Source organism: Myxocyprinus asiaticus, chromosome 4 (genome assembly GCF_019703515.2).
Source record: "Myxocyprinus asiaticus isolate MX2 ecotype Aquarium Trade chromosome 4, UBuf_Myxa_2, whole genome shotgun sequence".
NCBI classification, from domain to species: Eukaryota; Metazoa; Chordata; class Actinopteri; order Cypriniformes; family Catostomidae; genus Myxocyprinus; species Myxocyprinus asiaticus.
In genome coordinates this window covers 25,676,993-25,698,632 of record NC_059347.1, presented here as the reverse complement: position 1 = coordinate 25,698,632, position 21,640 = coordinate 25,676,993, and the positions used below count along the sequence as shown (strand labels likewise).

Sequence of the window (21,640 nt, the reverse complement as noted above, 5' to 3'; positions counted from 1 at the left end):
AGCTCTTCAAGTAAAAGAATGAGGCTAGATTATGAAGCTAAAAAGGTGAGCATCAAATATATTTTGGAGGGGAAAGACTTGAAATTCATCCATCTTAAAAAAAAATTTTTTAAATTAAGGTAATACTTTGTTCTTAAAATGCCATATTTATGCTTTGTTTTGTTTTTATGTTATTATTTTTTAATTTTTTTTTAATTTTTATGAAGTTGGTGGAATCCATTCTTGTCCAGAAACCTGGTGGGGAGCGTGTAATAAATGAATACAACCGAACTAAGACTTTGGGGGATGAAACGAGAAGGAAAATGGTGAACATCCTGGCAGCTGACATGACAGAAAAGAACGGGTAATCTGCATATCAACTGGTGTATATATGATCTCTCACTGTAGTTCTAGCATCTTTTGTTTTTTTTGAACCGGGACTAAAGATATGTGTTTTTTATTTTTTATTATACAGTACATCACCACCACGGCAGGTTAAAGAAAAATACGCCAGAGGAATTGTGGCTTTGTTCCCTTACCTCAGTGACCCCTTCTCCAAAAATGGCTATGTAAGTATCACACTGTTTTTGAATATTATTTCTCTGTTGACCTGTCTTAAATTCTGATCACACACCCATAATATAGGTGGTGGATTTTGCTCTTGAATTGTAAGACTTTTTTTACTCTTTGTGGATTTTTATCTTTCTAAGGAGCATTACTATGATTGTGAGAGTGGCACTGGGTACTTGGCATGGAGAATCAAAACTATACAGAGAGGCTTGGCTAAAGAATGACGAGCATCATTTGAAGGTACAGAATGAAATTCAGAAATTGCCTCTCATTTGTTGAAATGTTTTTTTCATAGCTCATTGTGCCTTATTTCAGAGCAGTTTTGTTGCTACAGAGTTGCCTTAATTGTGGCATTTTTATTTGTAAAAAGATGAGCCTCCTTTTTTTTCAGTATTAACTGCATGGCATTCTCTAAGCAGATTTTAAGCTCATATGATGCTTTATTCATCAGGACAAGGAGCATCTTCAGAGGGGATGTCTGGTGGACCAACTGTAAGACGGGAGTCAGAGTTTACTCCAGAGATTGTCTTGAGTGAGGATGAATGCAAGGAATCAATTGCATTCATGAAACATTCTGCTGATGAGGACACAGTCAAGAAGAAGATGAAATTGACATTTGAATATCGCCACAACATGGTTCTTGACCCTATGCAGTCAAGCGATATATTGACAGTCTTTCCACGTTTCAAAGACGTTAAAGGCTTGGTAAAGTGTTTATGATCATATTCTTAAGGATTTAAAAAAATGCATTGCTGTTGTCTAAAAATAAGTTTGTTCAATGCTTGCAGGGGTTTATATTTAATAATGATTCCTCTTCTTAGATTGAGCAAGACTTTGTTCTGATGTTTGGAGAAGGAGTGTCAGGCAAGCTACTGGAGAAATGGATGACTGCATTCAAGAAAAAAGTGATTCAGCAGTCCAAAAAGCTTCCAACCACCAGTGATTTAGAAGAACTCCTGCTAGCAGCTCAATTTCCTGATCACCCAGAAGAAGGTGTTAATTTTGGTAAGATGTTTCAGATTAATTTTATATTACTATTTTTAGTAATGTTTGTGTAATATTTTAAGGTGCATAAGGTTTAAATATTTAGTTCCCAATCATTTTTTTCGTATTATTTATTCTTTAGTTTCAGTTTTCATTATTGAAGTTTTCCTAACACATACTGTCTAAACAGCTTGGGACTCTGACCTCTCTTCTATACTACTGCTGTTGCATCTGATCCCACCTTCTGCCCAAGGCCGAAAGAGACCAGGAAAGGTGTCTGCGTCTCAAGCAGAGAAACATCTTGTTGTCTTTAAGAAGGTTTGTTTTTGTTTTTTTCGTTGTAGTTTTCTGTTGTTTAACATATCAGTGATGGTCTTTGCTTTGTCTTCTCAGAGTGGCACAAACATTGAGGAGCATCTTCGAGACATCACTGCTAGTGCTCAGCCCTATCTCCTGGCAGTGGGACCTCAGAAGAATTCAGTTCACCAGTACTTCATCGTTCTTGATCAGCATGCCATTCCATGCAAGTCAACCTCTTCTCTTGGTGCCTTTGACGAACTGTTTAAGGCACACTTTGTTTTTGGCACATCTTACAATACTATGCTACACAACATGTACACTTTCATTCAGACTACTGTATACAACATAGATGTTGGCAAAGTGAAAGAGAGCCCTCGTGTTGCTGAGGTCAGAGCAAGGTTGCTTTGCTAGGTCCCTTAAGATTTTCTGTCCTCATGAAGTGTTTTGTTTGTCAGGCAGAGTTAAATGGTTCAAAAATGCTTCTTAGGCACTTCAGATTAGTTCATGGTTTTGTTCCTGGAAAGAATCTTCACCTTAAGTGCATAGATGCTGGTTGTGGTTCTGTGTTTGGTACTTTTTCAGGTTTTCGGAAACATCTGCACACAAAACATGCTGAGAGTGAGCAGAATTTTGACACCATTGATGGCCATGAGACCGCCAAGGCAGATGGACAAAATAATGCTGAAATACTTGATCAGATGGGAAGTGCCGGAGAGATGGCCACAATATCTGAATTGTTAAAGTCAAATAAGAGCACTTTCGATACGTGTGCATCTGCTGTTGCACAACTTAAAGTTGCTGGTTTAAGTCAGTCTGCTATAAATGGTTTTGTTTCATCTATGGAAGAAATGGTTTTTGAGATTCATAGTCAGGCCCAGGATGCAGCTTTGCTCTGTCTGTCTCCACAGGACACAACTACTAAAAGAAAGATAGAAAATTCATTTCAAAACTTGGAAAATCCATTTACTATGTTAAATTCTGAAGCCAAACGAAAGAGACTATTTACGGAAAAATGGGGAATTGTTGAACCAACCGAAATAGTGCTTGGCACCAGATTTGACAGCAGGAGAAATAAAACCACAGGTTCGTTTGATCAAGTTGTTGTAACTGATAAATTTGCTTATATTCCCATTTTAGAAACACTAAAGGCAATTTTACAAAATCCGCTACTTATTGATTTGTTTAAACCCCGGCATGTTCCAAAGGAAGGCATTTATGTTGATCTAAGTGATGCAGCATATTTTAAAAGTAATCCCTTATTTTATACAGAAAATGATGCCTTACAAATTCAGTTATTTTATGATGATTTTGAGACCGCTAATCCTTTGGGTTCCAAAAAAGGTATACACAAATTAGGTGCAATCTATTTTACATTAAGGAATTTCCCCCCAGTTTTCAACTCCTCATTGGTGAATATTCATTTATGTGCCCTCTTTCATGCACAGGATATTAGGCGCTATGGTTTTAATTCTATACTTGAGCCTCTAGTAAATGATTTGAAAGTGCTTGAGATTGAAGGGGTTAAGAATCCAGTGTCTGGAAGTTGTATTAGGGGTACAGTTATTCAATTCACTGGGGATAATCTTGGCTTGCAAAGCTTGTTTGGGTTTCTTGAGTCATTTGGGGCTCGATATTGCTGTCGTTTCTGCCTTCTTGAGAAACATCACTTTCAGTCTGTGTTCTGTGAAGATAACCCTGAGGTTGTACTAAGAACAACTGAGATGCATGCTCTGCACTGTGAAACTTTACAAGCTGATTCTACACTACCACATGTTTATGGTGTCAAACGGACGTGTTTGTTAAATTCACTCAAGTATTTCAACACAGCCAACAATTTCGCTGTGGATATAATGCACGACATTCTAGAAGGAGTTGCTCAGCTAGAGGTAAAACTTGTTCTGCAGTACATTCAAAATAATTTTCTGAGCACTGATGATCTTGCTGGTAGGGTACATGCTTTTGACTATGGTTATAATCAGCAGAGGAACCGTCCTCCAAGGGTCAAATTGTTTGATGGAAGCAATGATTTGGGTTTAAATGCCATCCAATCTTGGTGCTTGTTGCGCAACATGCCCCTATTATTTGGTGATTTAGTGCAAAGAGATGATAAACAGTGGCATCTTTTGATTTTACTTTTGCAGATTGTCAACATCGTATTTTCACCAGTCTTAACAGAAGGCATGACCATTTATCTTAAACATATAATAATTGAACATCACCAGCTATTCAAAAATTATTTCCTGAAAGAAGTCTTTTGCCAAAGCATCACATAATGATTCATTACCCACAGTGTATTAGAAAAATTGGACCAATTCTGCACATGTGGTGTATGTGTTATGAAGCTAAACACAAATTCTTTAAAACGCAGTTAAAAAGTTTCAAAAACATCACCAAAACACTAGCCAGAAAGCACCAATTTTGTACTGCAATGCACTGGGAGTCTTTTAGCCAGTACAGATCGTCTCTTGGCCCAGGGAAGATGATAGAACTCAGTGAACTTAAAGGTGGCCAAGAAATTGCTGCCAAACTAGGAGTGGTAATGTCAGACGTTGTCTATTCTGTTAAGTGGATCAAACACCATGGCACAGAGTATCGCCCTGAATTTATTATCTGTACAGAAGTAGCATGTGACATGCCAGTGTTTTGTAAGATCCAGACTATTGCTGTGAAAGATTAAAATGTGCTGTTGTGTGGATCACTGATGGAAACTGTATGTTTTGATGACCATTACTATGCTTTTACAGTCAAACTGCATCCAGACAGAGTTTTTAAGGTAGTGAATGTTAATGAGCTGTGTTATTTCAAACCATTTGATCTTCAGATGAAATATGGTACAACAGATTCTGCACTGCATGTAGTGCCATATTGCCATTTAATGCAGACGTGATGTATTTTTGTGTATTTGAGTGTTTCCTGAGCCTGACTCTTGTTTTAATAAATGTTTTATGTGACATTGTTGAAGTTGTTTTCTTTGTTTTGAAAACGTGTTTCAAGAGTTCATTTGACAGTGTAGAAGAGTAATTGTTTTATTGTACTTAGACCACAAAGAGAAATACTGACACTTATTAACCTGTTGCAACACCAAATGGGTTTTAAGAATTTTATTCTGAGTGAGAGAGTTTTTCAATATTAAAGTTGTAAATAAACTCTACATTAGTGAAATGTTAACACTAATAAGAGTTCATTTACCCTTAGTGTTAAACTGTGCTAACACTGTTCAGTGTTGAGCAGTGTTAATCTTTTACTCAAAATAGAGTTAATTTCACTCTGAAAATTTAACACTATGACAAGAGTAAATTGATCACCAATTCTGAGTGGGACCAAATACACTCGGACCCAGTGTTAAATTTAACTCTTAAAGGGTTAATTTAACACTGCAAAATTTACTGTGTAGAAGATAGGAAAGTGTTACATCCAAAGAGACACAGCAAAAGTTTATGGAAATTCTCATGAATCAAGACATTGAATTGAATATAAAATATAGATTACATCCAATTCAATCTGTTTAGAATGAATGGACAAGAGTAAACATGTACTGTCTGTATTGAAAAATGTTTAGCATTGTATGACAAACCAAACAGCGATCGTTCAGTAATATCATTAGTTTTTATTTTCGTGAATGGTTTTGGCATCTATTGTAGATCAAGATCAAGGCTAAGCCAAATATATAAAACCTGTACTTGTGGCTGTTGCTTACACAGTAGAACAAATATGTTATATAAATTCCAGGTGTGCTAGACAATTGGAAAGCTCGGAAGGGTTTAGGAATTGAGGGCTTCTGGACCATGATGGAATAAGAATAGAACTGCTAATTCATGTCAGATATGAGAAAATGAAATAGAAGTTAGAACAACAGCCAACAATGAGAGAATGTTGCAAACCATGAAACCAAACTACATAAATAAGAAACTGTTTGAAAGGAGAGAGGCTTAGTTTAAGCAGCGAATGTGCAGTCTTAAGGCTTTTTCAGACCAAACGTGATAATGAGAGGCGAATCGCCGGTGAATGGCCCTTTCCCATAGAAAGCGAAGCGAATGACTGCTGTTAGCACATTCACACCTTTACAATAGGTGGCACTAATCGACAAGCAATTTTACCCCAGTATGTCAGTGGCTCAGTGAACCTTTGAGCTGGTCTGCCCTCCGCCCATGAAGGTCCATGAGAAGAAGAGGTACTTGACAAGAAGATCGAAAAAAGAAAACTGATTTCTCTACAAGCTGCAGAAGTGATGAGTTTGTTGTTGAGTTTATCAACGAGAAAGAAAACATTTGAGACACTTTACAAACTATTTCAGTTCAACTGCTGGACAAGTTGACTGGCAGTATTATCATGTGTACACAGTCTGAGGGGAGATTAGAAAGAATCGAGTGTAAAAAAAAATAAATAATAAAATTAATGGTCAAAACATATTATCATTTGAAATAAGAGTGATTATATGTCACTGCTTATATGTTAAGTAATTATGTATGTTAAGTACATTTTTTATTCACTGCGTAATGCACACATATAATGGCTGTTGTAACAGTTGTTGTCAATTTGAACTACTGATTGTATCTTATTGCATGTATATCTAAATTTGCTCAAAACATGCTACTAATTAAACGTGACTGCATTTAAATGGCCAAAGAGTCTATACAATGCAAGAAATGCAACACCTCACCCAACAAAACCATCTTCAGTCTGACCCATTATTAGATACTAGTACTTGCCAGTGACAGCTGTTAATGACTTTTAACATTTGCACAGAAATAGCAATTTTAAGGAGACACTACAACGTTTTTGGTATACAAAGGCATTTTGATAAAAGACATACAGTGCACTGCAAGTAACAGCATTCATTTTATTAATATTTGGCATTTAAGATCTGTACAGATCTTAATTATATTAAGATCTGTACAGTTATTTATTAAAAAAAGTGATACAAAGGAAAATATTTTGTGCTATATGTTACATTAGAGATATAAGATAACTCACATAAGATCAAATGCAAAGAGGAAAAAAATACAGCAATATATGAAGACAATCCATGTAAGATCAGAGAGCTTTTTAAAGGGGATGCAAGGCAGTGATGCAGCAATATCATTTACATGTTAAGAGAACCCATAGGAGAAAAAACTGTTTCTGTTTTTAAGGCATTTGATGCAAATGAAACACATGTCCTCACTGCTTCGGCGTTTAATGTCGGTGGTCAAAACAGCTTTCTGTGATTTAGCGCCACCTGTTCTGCTGGCTTTGGGAACTGCAGCAGCTCCTGACGTGATTCACAGCTCACATTATATTGGTTGGGCATTTCTTCATCGGGCGAAGAACAAACAATTTGACACACTCACCATAAAAAAAGCGTGTTTTGCCGTGAACGTTCGTTTAAGTGTGAAGGCCTCGTTAGGAATGTTAAAGGTGTGAAAAGGCTTTTAGGTGCCATTCTGAGTGTAAACGTTCTTGCACTAAAAAACCTAGATGTTGCAATGATTAGACCAGTTTCGTACCAAGATTTAGCCGTAATCACTATTAACTGCCACTCTATGGAAAGAGTTGTACAGTACAGTATAAATACCCTTCAAAATCTCTCCTTTTGTGTTTCACTGAACAAAACAGCATACAGGTTTGGAACAACCTGAGGATCAGTAAATAATGACAGAATTAATGTTTGAGTTAAGTATTTCTTTAACAAATCTAGTAAATCACAACAGACTGAATCTGAGAACTAGAAGTGGTTTCCGAGCAGTCTCTACAGAGCTTTCATCACTCGACAAAGTTAATTACTAAATGATCATACTTTAATTGAGCGGATGGCGGATGTGTGAATGCGGCGTGCACTGTTGAGTGCTGTGTGAGTCACGGATACAGCATCCGCATCTCTCTTCCAACAGATCATGACAAGGTCAGAGCAGATTTGGATAATGGATCTAATCTGCATTTAGCACAGTGGCATTCAGAGTGACAGGCCTGTCACCTCCCACTAAACACCAGCCTCAGGGAGTGTATTTAGTCTGAGAGTGTCTTTACTCTAACACAGACAGAAAGCCGTTCAGTTTTAGCAAAATGTTTTGGATCCAGCTCGGAGTATTATGTACTAGAATGGGTCGAGGGGTCTACTAAGATCTAGTTTAAGTATTAATGTTAACTTTTAAGGACATTTTATCATGCCTGAAAACTTAAAGCTGTGCTACGTAACTTTGTGCTCTCTAGCGACAACTGTGGTTAAAACTTAAAACTGCAAGCAATTTGCGGAAGAAAACTTTACACGAATCATGTTTCGGCACTGCCCTTCTGGCGGATGAATCTCATGATTTGAGCTTTGCCTGTGTGTGATCATGACCGGGAGATATTCAGAGCTGGAGTCATAACGTGCTATTTTCATGTTGATATAATGTTATACGATTAAACATTTAAAACTGAAATATTACTTGCTTTGTTGAAGATAAACAACACCGTATTCACATATTTTGAATGAATTAATTTTACACTTATAGCGCTTTTCTAACACTACACTCAAAACGCTTTTACATAAGGAACAGGGTACTCAGTCACTACCAGTATATTTTAATATCATTTTTCAAGTGTTTTATCTACTATTAATATTTGTATTGTATTACACTTATCAATTTAAGAGGTGATACTCGTGATATGGCTGATACAAGTTTAATGGGAGACTTTATTATTGTTATATTATATTGTACAGCCTCAGTTGATAATGCAAGTGAACCATAATACTACAATAGTATGTCTATGAAATGCTCACATAACACAGTAAACTAAAAACATAAAACAAGGATTAAATAATGATGGGGATAAAATATACTTTATTAAACATGAAAATAATATGCTTAAAAATGCAATATGAAAGTTACAAGAAGTCAATTTCAGAAGCCATAAATATTAGTAAACATGTCACAGTAACTCCCCCCGACAACGTAGATACATCAAGATCGGTTAACACATTAGTATTGTTTGATTCATACAAGCATTACAAGCAATATTAGCTTCAACAACCCTACCAGACAACATATCCAAGCATTATAGCAGGTAAACAACTTTGCCAAACGGATAACAGATACAAATTCATCCAGATTGCTGTCCTGAACTGTGTGAGTGTAAATGACTGAACAGTAGTTTCTTTCTTCTTTTTAACGGCTACCTGCAAACTAAAACTAAAGTACATTACCGGCATCTACTTTTACATTTACATGGGAACGAGACAGCCGACTCTTCTTTCCTATGTTCACAGACATGGCGTAATGACCCAAGAATGTTCGTCATAAGCCAGCGATTTCGCACCAAATCAGACCCGACAGCTCAAATTACAAATAATTTCTATAGGCTTACCGTAGTGAATCAGGGTAAGGTAAGAACATTGTTTTGAACACTGGTTGTTTATGTCCTCAATCAATAATGGAAATTTGTTCATTTTAACCAAAAAATCTAACATAATGCAGCTTTAAACACAAGCACAGTTTTATTTCCTGTATTGACATATTTCCTATTGAAACAGGAAGCTTGGAAAGGACATATAAAAGTGCTCAGCCTTTAAATATATATATATTATTTCTTTTTTTTTTTTCTTTTTTTTTAAACAGTCAATAGATTTTAGTTACTCCACAACCATAAACCATGATTTGCTAATTTCTAGTTGGTTGCAGGTTGTATTAGGGGAAGACATTTTCATTTAAGTGAGCATTTGACAAAAATCTGTGTAGTGCAAGATGAGTCGTCAGTATTTTTGGTCTGTTTTATTCCAGAAGAGAAAGACATAATGTGTATATGTACTAATTTTAGGTTAATTTTGTTAACTTATGAGTAACTTTCAGGGGTACACTTGACTATGAAACAGTCAAACAAAATGGACAATAATCAATAAATGATTCATTTTAGCTGCTTTTACATAAAAAATAAATGGCAGTAATGGAATTGTCTTCTAATATTTTTTTTTATTTTTTTTAAACAGAGGGCAAAGCAAAAAGCTAAACTTCAATTTGAACCATATCTTTTAGTTCACAAAGACATTTTATAATAACAAAAATTGTTAGGTTATGTCATCAAATTTTGTACTTTGGCAAATTTCTTTCTCTTTATTTTTATGACTATTTTCATCTGATTTTGCATAGCACATGCGTTTTGCTTCCAATGTGATGTCAAAAGTGAGTGTACTGTTTCTCTACAGTTTGAGCCTGGTGTCCTTCTCCAGAAGACGGCAACGCAAGGCTGTTTTAATGCAATTCTGAAGTGAGAAGCTTCTCACTGTGGACATGTGAGATGCAGGCTGCTTTTGCCAGTGTGCAGGACAACCCGCTGTAGTAGTAGATTAGGACTTTGCAAACTGTTGAGGAAGTTTATCCTCCGTGGCAGCAAAGCGCTGTTATCATTTGGATGAGGTCAAGTTGTACACTTGTGGTATCAACTAGTTTTTGATGCTTGATGTTAATATTTTCACCAGACATTGTGTCCAAAAATGTTTTAATTTGTCAGACATTGGAACATTTTATCAGTCAAAACTGGCATTTGCCGGCTAACGGAAACCCTGTTTAGGAGTACACAAGCATATAGACAGCTTAAGAGTTATGCATGGACTAACAGCCACAAAATTCCAGTTTTAAGTAAATATTGAATATCCGGAAATTATTCATCATCTAATCATGTATTAATGTAGTCAGTGAGAGTGAGACATGCAACTTCATAACCTTTGTTCCAGTAGATTAGTGTGAAAAGAAAAAAGAACAAAAAGAAAAGAAAAAGAAAGAAAGAAAGAAAGAAAGAAAGAAAGAAAGAAAGAAAGAAAAAGAGACAAACCTTTTGGAAACCCTTTATTACAGCATGGCTCAACTGTCAATAATCCAGTAATGTTATTCAGTATTCAGGAATTCTACATAATGGTAGAAAGACACAAAAAATAAGAAAAATACCAACTGTTCCTTATTATTTAAATGTTTGAAATGTAATTTGTCTAACTGATAAACCTACTAATTGCTTTTTCAGAAACCGGAAGATTATACACTTTTTGCTGCAGATTATTTTATACTTTTTACATGGAAAAAAAAGAGAAAAAAGTCAGCACACCACAGCTCCAAAAATAAAAAGGTGACGTTTCGAGCCCACGGCTCTTCATCAGACATTAAAAACATTCAAAGGTCAGCCCTTATATACCTCAGTACTATCTATCAATATACATCACATGATTAACCAGAGATAAAAAATATAAAATATAAGAACACTTTTTACATAGGCCTTTTTTGGAGTTTTTTTGGAGTAGTGGATTCAAAGCTTTTAAACAAATGTCAGTCAGAGATGCTTGTGTTTGGAAAGCCTTACCAAAACATGTAAGAATGTAAAATTATATTGGGTATAGGAGGGGGTGGTTTTACCTGATGTGGAATCACTGGATTAAATGTCACTTTTTGTAGTGAGGATAACACCATCAACAAACATATGTGAAATGACACCAAACAGGATTTTTTTTTATTATTATTAATTTATTTATTTTTATTTTTTATTTTTTTTTATGAAGAGGGAAATATAACAATGAAAATAGCCTATTTGGTTAACAAATCATCAGTACCAGCAGATTTGGAAATATGCTTTATATCAGTAAGCCTGGTGAAGCTTATGGCTAGATCCAACCAACCTTGACAGAAAGACATCCAAAAATTGTTACATAATGATTTGTTCAGTTTCATAAGTGGTACCTTCATATCTGCAAAATACATTTGTTTAAATAGCTCTCTGCTTAACTTGAAATGTCTCAGAGGAACATGCTGGCATTATAAAGTGCACGGCTAGTTACATAAAAGCACTGACCTCATCTACTCTCTCCCTCTTACACATCATTATGTCTGTAAAAGACAACAGCTGGATACTATTAGAGACAGAATGGTGTGCATGCGACTAAATCATGTACAGACAGGGTCTATAAAAGCTGATTATATGGGCTAACAGGGGTAGCCTGTAATGCTAATAGCAGAATCGACAGAAAGTAAATTGCATCGACAGACATTACGGAGTACTCAACTTACTGAGCTGCTGATTTTGTCACAGAGTGTGTCCCATGTTCAGCATGAGATATTAAACAAACAAACAAAAAAAGCTAATTTTGTGGCCATAGTTAGACACAGCTTGAAACTGCCACAGCTTGAAACCTGCCATAGGCGCTGCTGTTACAGTTCTACTCAGCAGTCATTGAGTCTGTCCTCAGCAGTTCAGTAACTGTCTGGTTTGGTGCAGCTATGAAATCGGATATCAGAAGACTACAAAGGACAGTTCAGACTGCTGAGAGGATTATTGGTTGCCCCCTGCCCTCCCTTCAAGAACTATACACTTCCAGAGTGAGGAAAAAGGCTGGAAAAATCACTCTGGACCCCACTCACCCTGCCCACTACCTTTTTGAACTGTTGCCTTCTGGCCGACGCTACAGAGCACTGAGCACCAGAACTGTCAGGCACAGGAACAGTTTTTTTCCCCTCAGGCTATTCATCTCATGAACAGTTAAAAATGCCCCATTGAGCAATAATTATGTGCAATTCACAGCTTAATCTTTTTATATTATCCAACACATCCTACCACTTCTACCATTACATTCCCTTGCACTGTATATAACAGATTTGTATTTGCACTGCATGTGTGTGTATATATATATATATATAAATTTTTTTTTGTCCTATTGTGTATTCTAGATATATATATATATATATATATATTTTTTTTTTTTTTTTTTTTTTTTAATTGTTATTAATATCTCTGTCTTGTTGCTGTATTGTATTGTTGTGCACTGGAAGCTCCAGTCACCAAGACAAATTCCTTAAAAAATTCCAATAAAGCTGATTCTGAAATACTAAAAGGGATTAATAAGAATGAATCGCGACAGCTGATAGAGTCGTTTATTTGCACACGCTGTCTGCATTTTTACCGCTTGGTTCACGAAAGAAATTATGCAAAATACGTTTGTGGAGTATGCAGCAGTCAACCACATTCTAGCAAAATACATATCCAGGCACCGAGTCAGCTCTTTAAAAATGCTGAAATTAAGTTACAATTGTGCCTTTGGATGTAAGCCCGGTTATAATATTCATCCATTATTTCATCCATCATTTGATCATAATTTGATGAATTACTGCTGCCATTATCGATAGAAAATGTAAACAAACAACTCTCTTTGGTAAAATTATGTTTATAAAGTTGCATAATAGTGCAATGTTAATTGCGCCAGGCCAATAATAGAGTTTGTGAATAAGTCAGTGCATCTTAGACTATAGACAAGAAGTCTAATTTGCATAGAAAGTTGATGTTTGCGCTGAATATTGCAATGATCACAATTACTTAATTTAAATACTGTACTCACGGTCAGAGCATGTGAGCGAAGCGAAGCGTTGTGACACTATGCTCATTAACCCGTTCCATGCTTGTGCGCTCCGCTCAGCCACTCACTGCCCAAGCGGACGTTCCGCTCAAGTACCGCTCACACTCACCGGTAAAAAAGCATTCGCTCAAATCCCGCTCCGACATTAAATTTATCTGTAGTATACTTGGTTCCAAACACACACCCAGGGGGTAGATACAGTGGCCCTAGCAACTGCCCCTTTGCCCACATGGGCTGAGGTGCCCCTCTGGGTGAAATATTGACTATAGGCCGACATTTATTAAATTATCAAATATTATTAACATACACATCTGAAATTATATGATTGTATTGTGTTTTTGTATATAAAATCTCGCTGTTTATTTTGGACTGGTTAGATAATCGGGTCAGCCAGACCTTCCTTATCATTTGTAATCAGTCAATTATTCCTCTGTTAGCACAAATGTCATTGAACATCTTCAAATAATGCCTTAAAAAATGTCAGTTCTAAATTACCTTTATTTACTTTAAACAAGTCTTCAAAAATGCCTCTACAAAAACTCACATACGTGCAAATTTGCGCTTTTCAGTTTAAACTGGACCCGAGTGATACAACCGAACCAGAAAACTATAAGCTTTTCAACTTTAAAGTTTGTTCGAGTCCTTTATGGCAATAATGAAAACATGGACTGATACCAGGAAAAAATATTGCAGGTAAAAGTGAAATTCATAATTGTTTTTCAGTTGTCTCCACGGAATGATTATACTGTAGATTTGATACATTAATAGGTTTCTGATTGAATGCTATCAGACTTTGGGTCTGTAAATTAAAATGAGCAATTCATCATCCTAATTTTGTGTTCAGTTTTAAAGGGTGTATTAAATTATCCAGAAAACAGCAGTGAATGTTTTTTTCTCTTTTTCAGTGTTGTTGCTTTATTAATATTCCCTACAGTTTTGTAATGTACGAATCATATGCAATCTAAAGGACTGTGGTTATTTATATAACAATTATTATATTAGTAGATACCATGTGCCCCCTTTGTTTTTCCTTGATATTTTTAAAGCATTATAAAGTGAATCTGGACTTTATATGCATCAAACGATCATGTCGTGTGCATGCACTCTTTATATGTACAGCAAGGATTACCATGGATTTAACAAAGAAAAAAATGTTTGTCCTGCATAAAGTGAGATTTTGTCCAATATATATAATAGATAAAATCATGTTTAATGATCCTAAAACAAATAAAAATGAATTATTATTATTATTATTATTATTATTATTATTATTATTATTATTATTATTTAATGATTTAATGATTTAATTGATTTGATTTAATTTTAGTTTTTTTTTTTTTTTTTTTGCGCATGAAAGCAGCAAGCGATGGCAGAATATGTTATCTGCAACCACTAATCTAGAATAATATTTTTACATTTCACTTCTCGTTAAGGTGTGGATTTGGCTTTGGGAAATTGTCCAGCAGTTATGCACCACTTTATCCCGAAGCAGAAATTGAAAGCTGATCGATTAAGTGAGATAATTCCGCAATGAAATTCTCTATGCGAGAGCAGACCTTCACTAATCAAATGAACAATTGTACAATAGAGGCATGAAAGCAGAATGCTCCCCTGCAAATTAGGACAAACTGATCTGCAAGATCATACATGTTTATTGGTTTTGTGTGTGTTTAAGCTGGGATTCAAGGCAAAATGCTTTGCCAATATATAGTATTATTAACTTACATATTCAATTGAGGGTTCTCTAACATTCGCAACCCCGCAGAACCAGGCTTGCACTAACATGATGGCAAAACAACAAGATACATTACTTATCTATTAATTTATTATCGAATAGTAGTGTAGCCTACTAGCTCACCTTTTGCTGCACTACATTGCGTAGCACATCCTTGTGCTCTCTGGCAATGTGACGCATACGATTCCAAAAGGAATATTTGCTAATTCTCATGGTCTCTCCACACTCCCTTTCGATTTCCTCATTCTTAGCTTTGATTAATACTTTGCATTTATTGAGATTATAAGGTTTGCAACTTCGCTAATACAATGTTAGAGCTCCATAACCTCGGGCCTATTGTTTATTTAGCAGATTCCCAAACTAGCATATCATGAAGCGCATTCTGGGTTGAGCGAGCGGCACTGAGCAGTCTGAGAGAGCGGAGCGAAATATTCAAAAAGGCGCTCTCCGCTCAGGTGGAATTATCACCGCTCCGCTCAATGCTCCGCGCTCGCTCCGCTCTTCTTACATGCTCTGTTCACGGTGCAGCCTCCTTAAACTGGATTGTGAGCACCAACTGAATAAGACTTGTGAAAAACAACATAAATGTGCTAAAATTATGTATGCTAAAGAGGCACAACTATTTATTGAACTTGCCCCTCACTATTCAAGATGCATATTCTTCAAACAGCAATATTCAAACAATGTACACAAACACTTTCACATCTTTCTCTCCTTCAAACACACATAACACATAGTCATACACAAAAGCATACCCACAGTGGATCTAAGCCCATGCATATATGCAATACCAGCATGAATAATTTATTTGTTTATTACTAGGACAATACAGGCCAGAGTGACAATACTCCTCTGAGTTTAGGTTTATTCTCATTTTCTTGTCTGGTCAGCAAAAAAAGGGATTGTGGCTTGCTATGGGGACATGTGACTTTAAAGGGCTTCTTGTACTTGCAAAAACATGCTCTCAAAACCTCCCACATCTCTCATCTGGACAATATTAAGAGCTTAGAGAACACATTATGTCTCTTCAACCGACTAAGTATACTACAAAAAAAAAAAAAAAAAAGAAAAAGAAAAGAAACAGAGCAGTTTAATAAAACAGTAGTTTATGAAAAAAAAAAAAAAAAAAAAAAACTTAGGTGCTTAGATGCACTATTATTAATTATACAAAACAAACATCATAAACTAAAATCTGGCTGGGATCTGTGTTCTAAATAAAAGGCAACAGCTCATATGTTAATAGGCTCTTCCAGCCCACCTTGATGACAAAGACAATCTTATTTGTTCAGATAAATGATCGTGTATACTGTGCTTTAAACACATCACCCACACAGATCCAAGGCTATTGGTGTCCTTTGCTTTCAAATCAATGTGTTTTCCACATCTGTTTTCGAGTGTCCTGCCAAAACCCTACTGCCTATCAGTGGGACAGTACTCACTGGTGCTGTGCTTTGGCACGCACAGCTTTGCGAGCACTCTGAGATCCAAATTACACTACCTAAGCATTTAAAAGAGCACTGAGAACATCACAGTCAACACTTAACAGGCTTTGGCCTTCTTTTGTCAGTATGGTTTAAATTTTAAGCCAGATTTAGAAGCTGTTTAAGGTTTTCATAGCTGTAGCATTTGCTGTGTTGCTGAGTTCTGATTTCAACACTTTAAATAAATAAGACCATGGCTTTTAACTAGAGATGCACTTCTACAGTACATCGGCCAAACATAGGTATCGCCAGTAAAACCGTTATCTTCCGACTGTTTCGAAACAGGCAATTATCAGGGTCAATTATTTCCAGTCAAAAGAGGGTGTTAAATTGCGAAGAACAATTAGTCTACAGCTTTTGCTGTGTGTGAAGTAAAATTTATCTTATTTTGAATTACTTGGAACTGAGTGACAATAACAGCAAAGCTGCAATTTGTAAGCTTTGCACTGCTAGAATTTCACAAGGTGGAATGACCTTTACATTTTTGAAAACAACAGAATTTAGTTTATTCGGAATTCAGTTACTTAATTCAGATAATTAAGTGTGGCAGCGGGGGCGTGGTCGAGCGCCTGTCCAGAGAGAGAGAAAGCGGTAAGGGCGCTTACACCTGAGATAAATTATGTTTAACACCTGTCTCTAATTCCAGTGAGCTTGGGGAGTGCGGCATATAAACAGCCACGCCACTGCCAGAAGGGAGAGAGAGTCTGGCATGAGAGTCTCAAGGTGAAGCTACTGAGTTTGTGATGCTAAAGAGTTGTGATAAAGACTTTGTGATGATTAAGAGGCTGTGACTAGGAGCCTGTGACGCTAAAGAGTTTGTGAAGCTGAAGAAGTTACTGTGCCAGTTGTGACTGTGTTACCCCTAAGTTTGTGAAAAAAAGCTCACCTGAGACCTGAACCTTCCTGTCCCAGTGACCTCCTTCCCTCATACTGTGTGATTCCCTCACATTAAGATATCATTAAAATTTATTTCAAAGTTGTGTGATTAATTATCAGTTATTTGAAACTCGGTAGCTTCAAAAAAACAGAATCACAAAACTATCTGTATCAACAGACACAAATTTTGTATCGGTGGATCCCAACATGACTTGTAACTTATTATTAAGTCTATCACATTCAGCTCATGGATCACCTTTTGTGTGGTTTGAACATACAACCTTTCCATTAACAGCCCAGATCTTTAAAGTCAACATGAAAAGCAGTTCAGTAATCTGACATATGTTTGAGTGAAACCGGATATTCAAGAAAATTTGACAAACGTGTAGGGCAGGATTTGATCTTATCCATCAGGAATTGACTCGATCATGAAAAGTAGTTACATACCAGAATGGAGCCATTAGGTTGGAAGGGAAGAAGTTGAAAAAGTAAGCAGTAATTGTGACATCAGCCATTGATTTCATGTTGACATGTAATCCACATGTCATACAGCAACTGACTTCCCAAGTCAAGTGTCAAGTAGCTACTGGCATGCAAAAGCCCAACAATCAATACACTGACAAATAAAATACTGTACAAAAAGGTGTCATTAATGTGAGGGTGAGGGAGCCGTTTGGCACTTTGATTCAATTATCCATTCCTTCAATTTCAACTTTAGCTGAATGCCTCTTAATAAGGATGAGGAGCTAAATTGCACAGTGGGGTGCAGCAAAATGACTAATGTGAGAGTTAAATGTAGGAAAAAAGCTAAATCAGACATGTATCTGAGGTGCAAATCAGACTACAAAATACAAGTGCAGCAAAATTTTAGCTGAAAATCACTTGGCTTTGGGAATTATAACTGGGTCATTCTATAATTGCGAAATGTCTGTGGAATATATCTTTACTACATTTTCATCAATATATTGTAGAAATGCTTATTTTCTTCATACATAATTACATTTCATAAAATCTAATCATTACATGTTGGAATGGCTTCTCTTTTGTTCAAAAATAAGACGTTTATAACAAAGGACCATGGTTTTATTCTGTACGCATTCTACTTTGCAAATAAATATTAAAATGACCTCAAATATAAATTATTTAGCTAGATATAATAATCAAGAAACTTATCAAGGGCATATACTGCAAAAATAATAAGTGTTTATTGAGATAAACCTGTGTCCGAGAAATTGTTGTCAACTAAGTTACCCATTGGAAAATCCCCCCTCAAAAAGGAACGGTTTGTCCCAATATTACATGATTTGCACAGCATGATTTAATTTACTCAAGAAACAAATGGATGGAAGACTTGAAGGTATGTTCTCTCTCTTTTATCAAAATATTTGTTAAAAATCCAAGCCTGTGTCAAGAGTGGATTAACTGATTTTCAACACTGTTGCTCAAGTATTATATGTTCAATATTGTATAAAAAAATTTTTTTTTATACTTATTTAATATTCTGTCACGATCCTGTCACCTTGTCAGGTTAGGTTTTTGTCTGACGGGACCATGACATCAACGCCCCATGATCTGTGTTGTGTTTCTTGTCCTGCCTTTGAGATGAGCACATGGGTCCGGCTGTGAGATACTGCCATGCGCTCTCCGGTAATGTCTTGGTCCTGTCACTTTATCAGGTTGGGTTTTTGTCTGATGGGACTGGGACATCATCGTTCCCTGTCTGTCTTGTGTTTCGTGTACATTCTTTGTGTGAGCGCACGAGTCCGGTTGTGAGTTACTGCCATGTGCTCTTCGGTCAGTCTTGTTTGTGTCCGGGGCATGGTGTCTGGATCCTGATTTCCTGTCTGGTTCGGTTTTGGTCTGTGTCGGGATCCGGACAATCATGCTCCATGTTCTGTTTGTTTTGTTCCAAGTGTGTTGACGTTTTCTCCCTCATGTGTTTCAGGTGCCGTTGGCATGCGGAATCAGCGTTTCCATGGGAACCCTGATTGCTTCCATGGGAACGCTGATCATGCCAACTTTCAGCTGGCGAGCGGCACCTGTCCCTTGTTTGTTCCTGCCTATTTTAATCCTCTCGTGTCCTTTGCTGGATTGTTGAATGTAGTTTAATATAGTCTGTAGTATGATGTGTTATCATTATAGAAAGCTGTTTGATGTTAAGTAACTTACCTCACTCTCTCTGCCTAGTTGGTCCTGTCTCATGTATTTGTTTGGTTGCCCTTCTCTGCCAGTGTGTCAGGAGTGTGGTTACCTTCCAGTTTGCTGTACGCTTGTTCCCTGCGCTTACAAATCCTCAACAGAGGATTCCTCGTCTCTTCCCACGTGTCAGGAGAGTGGTTACCTTCCAGTCTGCTGTGTGTTAGTTCTCCGCGCAAAAGGCTCTTCAGCGGAGGATTCCTTGTGATTCCGCTCCTCGCCTTCACGGCTTGCGCTCTTCATGGAGGATTCCTCACGCCTCTGCCGAAGTTTATTATTTACTGTTAATAAATCCTTTGAACTGTTCCTCTGCTCTTACGTCTCTTTGTCTTGCTCTGTGACTGAACAATCCAGTCAAGTATGGACCCAGCAGGGTCTACTCTTTGCTCCACCCTCTCTCAGCAGGGAGCTTTTCTGGGACGTCAGCAGGATCAAATCTCTGCATCTAACCGGGCTCTGGAGATGATGGTGTCACAGCTCGCTGAGCTCACCTCTGTCGCTCAACAACACCCTCACCGGCTCCAGCGGTTCCCCACATTTCTGTGCGCTCAGAGGCTCGTTTCCCTCCTCCAACCCGTTTTCAGGTGAGGAGGGATCCTATAGCACATTCCTCTCACAATGTTCCTTATTCTTCATGTCACAGCCCTCTGCTTTCCAGTCAGAGACAATGAAGGTGGCATATGTCATCATGCTCCTCACCGGAAGGGCCGCTGATTGGGGAACCTCCATGAGGAACAATGGATGTCCTTGTTGCGCTTCGTTCACAGCATTTGCAACAGAGCTCTGCCGGGTGTTTGATCCGGCCCTGCTGTGGGTGTGGTTACCTTCCAGTTTGCTGTACACCTGATCCCTGTGCTCACGAATCTTCAATGGAGGATTCCCCGTCTCTGCCCGTGTAGTAGGCCTCAATGTTGAGTATAGGCCCAAAATATACAAAATGTCAATAAAGTTACCAGTCAATTATGTTACCCAGTAAAGGTAACAGTGGACAATAGGTAACAATTTTTTTCCTTAGTAGTAATGACTGTAATTATTGATTTTGGAAAGTGGTCATATAATCTATCCAACCAGCTTACTTTGTAAATTATTGGTATGTTTTCCAAAGTCTGAAAAATAACTTTATTTGTCTGTAACATAGTTGACCAATTAAGCAATTAACAGCTCTTAATATATATATATATATATATATATATATATATATATATATATATATATATATATATATATATATGAAATCTGGTTATCCTGAGTTTGGCTAATACCAAACATTTAGAATTTTAAGGGTGCTATGTAAGATCATATTTGTGTTTTGAGGAAAACTTAAAACTTTTTTCTTCTCACTGACAAATGTCAAATGTCCCGCAATTATAGAATGACCCAACTAACAACATGGGTAGGGTTAAATGGATTTCAAATGCTAATGCAAATTTATAAAACGTTTTGTGTGATCGACCTCAACAAAGCAACCCCTGGCTAATCAGATTATAAGCACCCTCTCTAACAACTATGCATCTGACGTGTAGCATCGCACCATTGTAAGCTTGTGTATGCTTTAAAGTTGTTTCATCTTCAGGAAAGTTAAGCCATTTCCCGGAATCAATAACTGGCTGGTGTCCATGTTAGTCGATGAAATAGGTCCTTTATCCACCACTCTAGAGAGAAGGTTCAGCTCACACAATCCTTTCCAATGTAATACTTTTTGTCCATTTGCTGTTATCAAGATGATGTGTGTTGTGCATTGATCAAGCTTATACTTGACATTGAGTTCTGACCTTGGTGGAGGTTGTGTGATTTTTAGGGATGCACCGAAATTTCGGCCACCGAAAATTTTCGGCCGTAAATGGCCTTTTCGGTTTTTGGCCGAAAGAGAAAAAAGGCCGAAAATATGAGCCGAAAATATATGCCTCCCCGCCCCGCCCCTCAGTGCTCAGATTTCACTCTCGATCGATCTAGCCATTATCATGGCACTACACAGAAAAGGCCGATCATGTCAGCAGTGTGGAAATACTTAAAAATTTCTGATAAGGACATCAAATTTGCGATCTGCAGTGTTTGTTCAGCAGAAAGTTCAAGAGGGGGTAAGGTGCCGAAGCACTTTTCCACGACAGGTTTGATACACCACCTGAAAACACGACATCCAATTCAATATGCAGAGTACATCAATACAACCAC

The 21,640-nt window shown here is 37.0% G+C and overlaps 2 protein-coding genes across 4 annotated transcripts in view; one reads left to right on the top strand and one right to left on the bottom strand.

Annotated features, from left to right (window-relative positions):
- Positions 1–21,640, bottom strand: part of LOC127439940 (EGF-like repeat and discoidin I-like domain-containing protein 3) — a 303,076-nt gene that overhangs the window by 246,839 nt on the left and 34,597 nt on the right. The gene's annotated exons all lie outside the window — the stretch shown is intronic.
- LOC127439942 (uncharacterized) lies at positions 1,214–2,581 on the top strand. Its single transcript, XM_051696247.1, has 3 exons — positions 1,214–1,554; positions 1,724–1,851; positions 1,927–2,581. The coding sequence occupies exons 1-3, from the start codon at positions 1,392–1,394 to the stop codon at positions 2,242–2,244; spliced, it is 609 nt and encodes a 202-aa protein (XP_051552207.1). The 5' UTR covers positions 1,214–1,391; the 3' UTR covers positions 2,245–2,581.